The sequence below is a fragment of the Lolium perenne genome, chromosome 3 (genome assembly GCF_019359855.2).
Source record: "Lolium perenne isolate Kyuss_39 chromosome 3, Kyuss_2.0, whole genome shotgun sequence".
NCBI lineage: Eukaryota > Viridiplantae > Streptophyta > Magnoliopsida > Poales > Poaceae > Lolium > Lolium perenne.
In genome coordinates this window covers 144,551,957-144,556,221 of record NC_067246.2, presented here as the reverse complement: position 1 = coordinate 144,556,221, position 4,265 = coordinate 144,551,957, and the positions used below count along the sequence as shown (strand labels likewise).

Sequence of the window (4,265 nt, the reverse complement as noted above, 5' to 3'; positions counted from 1 at the left end):
GGTTTAGTGCGTTGAGTCGGTTGGCCGTGTATTTATACATGAGGCTGCATGAGTTTGTAATTGTGAGTTGAGAAAACAGAAAATAAAGACAAAGCACGATACACGCCTTTGACGATAATTTTTTATGCGTGTGTTCATCTAGTTTCATGTGATTGATCCGTGGATGAATCCTAACAAAGCAGCAGTCACCTTTCGTCCCTTGCGAGGAAAAGGTTGCAGGAAGAAGAAAAACAAAACCTTCGTTTTATTCACGTTTGCGAACAACAGAAGCACACCCTCGATCGCCACCATCAAAAGGGTTACACACACACAGGCATCATGCATGCACCGCACGGACATACAAACATGAAACGCATACGTAGCAATCTTCGCCTAACTTACTAATGTTCTTCCAGTGGTGGCGTGGTGCACACGTACGTAGTCGATCCTGATATGAAAACTTAAGTATGTCATCAGCTCGTCGCGATATTATCGATGGAGGCGGTGGATCCCGGGTAGAGGTGCGCCATCGCAATCCCCGGGGCCGCCACCGAGGTCGACCCGTTGTTGACGACGCTGCAGTTGAGCCGGATCTGGCCCTGGGTGCCTGTGAGCACCTCGATGTTCCCCATCTTCACCATGGCGGCGACGAACTTCTCCTTCCAGAGCGTCTCGTTCGCCGAGAAGCTGTTCACGGACGTGTTGAGCGTGGCGTTGGTCCGCAGCTGGTTGTCGGAGAAGAAGAGGCCCAGGTTGAGGGACAGGAGCTTGTAGTAGTTGTTGTCCAGCACGGCGGGCGTGCTGGGGTCGATCGCCGTCGTCGTGTTCGCGTTCGGGGTCGACGGGCACAGCGTCTGCAGCAGCGTCGCGTACGCCGGGCTCAGCCCCGCGTCCACCTGCACGCACACGGTACGCACGGCGGCACTTATTAGGTCTCATGGTCATGGACAGAAAAATGCTTGCGTGTGCGTAATGGGAATCGGAGAGGAGGAGCGTACGATGGCGGTGGTGTTGTTCCAGATGCGGGGGAGAAAGGAGGAGCAGAAGGAGCGGCCGACGGTGTGGGCGCCGGAGAGGATGACCATCTCCTCGGCGGTGAGGGTCTTGTTGGCGAAGCGGTCCACGAGCTGCTGCGCGGTGAACGTGGGCGGCGGCAGGTTGTCGCGGGCGTCCTGGTCGAGGGAGACGTTGCCGTCGCGCCGGCCCGAGGGGACCTGGTACGAGGCCTGACCGGTGAGGTTGATGCTGTCGCGGGCGGCGAACGCCACGATGTCGGCGCAGGACACGGTGCGCGCGCAGCTCTTCTCCACGGCGGCCTTGGCGGCGTCGATCACCTCGAAGCCCCGGAGGCTGGGCTTGTTCGGCGGCGCGTCGCGCTCAGCCGTGCCGTTGGCGGACACCAGCAGCACGGAGGCGTCGCAGCCCTGGACGAGCAGAGTAAACGCGAATAGCCAGCTCAGTTAATTTGCAGTTTGCTATGCGAGTCACTCACCGTCAAGGCTATGCGCAGGGCTTCAATGCATAGGCTGGAGTCTGGACGATGCTCCCATTGTGAACAAATAAAATGCGACTCACCGTGGCACCAGACGTGAAAACACAATACGCAACCAAGATTCACTTTTGTGATTTATCTTCTCAGTTTTTTTGTTGTGATTTTTACGATAGGTCACAAACTGTAGCAGCACTGGCATGATATACCGGTGGGCGATATTTGAAGAATACGGCTAGTTTTTAGTCAATTTATATGTGTAATTCCTCGTATGTAAGACGGGAAAAATATGTTCAACTGCACACCATGTGTGCCTAATTTTCATGTGCATAACCATGATGTAAACAAAGTTTAAAATGGCGCGATGTACCTTCTTTGCTGCGGCATTTTGTAGCAGCTAAGAAGCTATATCAAAGCTATAGCGCGCGGCACTAACCTATTTAGCGTTTTTTTTTCTAAAAAAACAATAAAACTCTAGAAAAATTAGAAGTCCGATATAAATTCATATAATCTAATATGACAATAAATTTTATAATTTAATGATACAAAATCTACTGAACAACCATGATGATTGTAGTGATTAAAGTAGTGCGAAGTGCATACAACATAAAAATGTCCAACTGTTAAATTTAAATCGATCTAGAAATATTGAAGCAAAAAATATCGCTACTGTTTGGCCTAATTTAGCGTTTTAGCGTGATTTGGCAGGCTATTATTCGGTTAAAAGTGTATAGGTTAGCGGGGGTGATCTATTTAAACTTTCGATGTAAATCTATCTAGTGAGAAGATATTTGAAAGTGGCATCTGCTCTCTATCGTGACATCTATCTAGATTCACATGTGATGATGTGCATTGCATAGTTCTCTTTTTAGCGCATTGTAGTGCATCTGTATGGCTGTCTCTCAAGTCTCACCCACGTGACTACGTGCTGTGGTGACCATCCAAAATCTCTTTTTTTTTTTTTTGAAAATGACCATCCGAAATCTCAAATCTATATTCAGAAGGAAAAATAGTATACGTGCAGCCTTGTTTCACGATCGACCTTTTTTCAGTCTTTATTTTAGTTGTTGCTTTGTTAGACTCGTGGGGAGAGGGGCAACAAGGGATGCCTTGCTTTCACCTTCTATTTCCAAGTTTCCAGCTAACACGAAACATGACGTTATACGCATGCATACACGCTTGTAACTGGTACCACACTAGCGCGTACTGATTTCAGTTTGAGGCAAGTAAATTCATCTTTGCAGCTACGTTGCTAGGGAAAAAATCTTTGGAATGGAGACGTAAATCAAGGAATAAAGAATCGACCAGTTGTGCAGAACAACGTACCCTGACAAAGCAGTCATGGAAATGGAGGCGGATGAGGCCGGCGGCGATGCCGGAGTCGTTGGCGAAGGCACTCGCGACGGCCTGCTGGACCAGCGACTCTGCGTTGGGGCAGCTCGTGTTGTAGAACCCCACCTGCAACTGCCCGTGGGCGACCGCCGGCAGCCGCAAGCACACCACCACCACCAGGGCAACTACGGCAGCTACCACACGATCCATCTCCGATTGATCGGGACAATGGCTTTCTCTGGCTAGAGCCTAGAGCAACGCAATGCCAGATCTCCTAGAATTACAGAGGATGCACATCACATGGGACTGTCTCAGGCGGTTATATAGATCAAGTAGGGTTTTGTATAAACGGACAACACGGTATTTGAGGTGGTTCCATGGAGCAGGTAGAGCGTGATGCCTCATGCAGCTCCTCTTTGCCGAAAGTAGCGACACTCATGCTACCGCACCGGTTTACAATTAGCGGGATCATACGGTTGCATGTGTGCTTTGCTTACTGCGCTTTAGCTTTGATTAGTAAAATGTAATTGCCAGTTTGTTTCTTTGGATTGGATTTTGTGTATTTTGTTTGCTTGTTAGTTCACCTGGTTACTCTTGGCCTCTATAGTATGGTTCCTTTTTTTTTACCAACACTACAGGAATTTTCAGTAAAAACAATATACGGAGTATAATTTTAGCGATCATCGTGATGCGCACAGAATTAGCTACCTTGTCTTGCAATCCATCCAAATGGTTCCAATTGACAGGACCATATAGCTGCATTTATGCTTATTACTTACCTGCTTTAGCTTTGATTAGTTAACTGCAATTTGCTAATTTGGCTTTTTGTAGATGGGATTTTATGTACTTTTACTTTCTTGTTAGCCGCGTTACCCAAAACATCCCCCAAACGGCGCGAGCGTTTGGGGGACGTGTTTCGCTCGTGACGAGTTTGGGGGACGTCGCTCCCCAGCCGTGTCCCCTAAAAACACACCCAAATAAATAAAATTGCACGAAAATAAAGGTTTCCATTCAAATTTGATTATATATTACAAGTTCGAATGAAAACGGCTAGTTTTCATCTAAACCCTAGCCTACTTGCCGCCCGGCGGTGCGTTCGACGGCCCCGCCCCGTCATCGCCTCCCCTCCGCCGCAGATCCTGCTGCGCGCACCGCCTCTCCATGCGTAGGACGGAGGCCAGACGCCGCTGCTCTAGCAGCGTGTCGTCGCCTGCCCTCCCCTATTGTGCTGCCTGGAGGGAGAGCTCGACAGCGCGGCGAATCTGCGCGTCTTCGCATGAACGGACGTCGTCCTGGAGCTTCTTCTCCGACTCGAAGGACTCGACGAGCGCTTGTTGCTGATCCGATGCCTCATCCGGGTGCGGCCCGTCATCGTTGGACGCCTCGAAGTCGTCGTCCTCCTCCTCCTACGCCTCGTCCTCCTCCATTTGCGCCTCCATTTGCGCCACCAACGCGTCGGCCTCCG

The 4,265-nt window shown here is 49.9% G+C and overlaps 1 protein-coding gene across 1 annotated transcript; it reads right to left on the bottom strand.

Annotated features, from left to right (window-relative positions):
- Positions 1-222: 222 nt before the first annotated feature.
- On the bottom strand, positions 223-3,144 carry LOC127327082 (peroxidase 1). The gene is made up of 3 exons (XM_051353865.2): positions 2,795-3,144; positions 978-1,403; positions 223-875 (listed from the first exon to the last, which is right to left on the bottom strand). Exons 1-3 carry the CDS (start codon positions 3,008-3,010, stop codon positions 453-455), a joined length of 1,065 nt encoding a protein of 354 aa, XP_051209825.1. The 5' UTR covers positions 3,011-3,144; the 3' UTR covers positions 223-452.
- Between the last annotated feature and the right edge of the window lie 1,121 nt (positions 3,145-4,265).

What these genes read in the sequence shown, in the direction of transcription:
- LOC127327082 (XM_051353865.2), bottom strand. Translation starts at nt 3,010, where the DNA reads ATGGATCGTGTGGTAGCTGCCGTAGTTGCCCTGGTGGTGGTGGTGTGC. An exon ending in TCCATGACTGCTTTGTCAGG is followed by an intron (nt 1,404 to 2,794) that starts GTACGTTGTTCT and finishes CTGCTCGTCCAG; the next exon opens with GGCTGCGACGCCTCCGTGCT. An exon ending in GGAACAACACCACCGCCATC is followed by an intron (nt 876 to 977) that starts GTACGCTCCTCC and finishes GTGTGCGTGCAG; the next exon opens with GTGGACGCGGGGCTGAGCCC.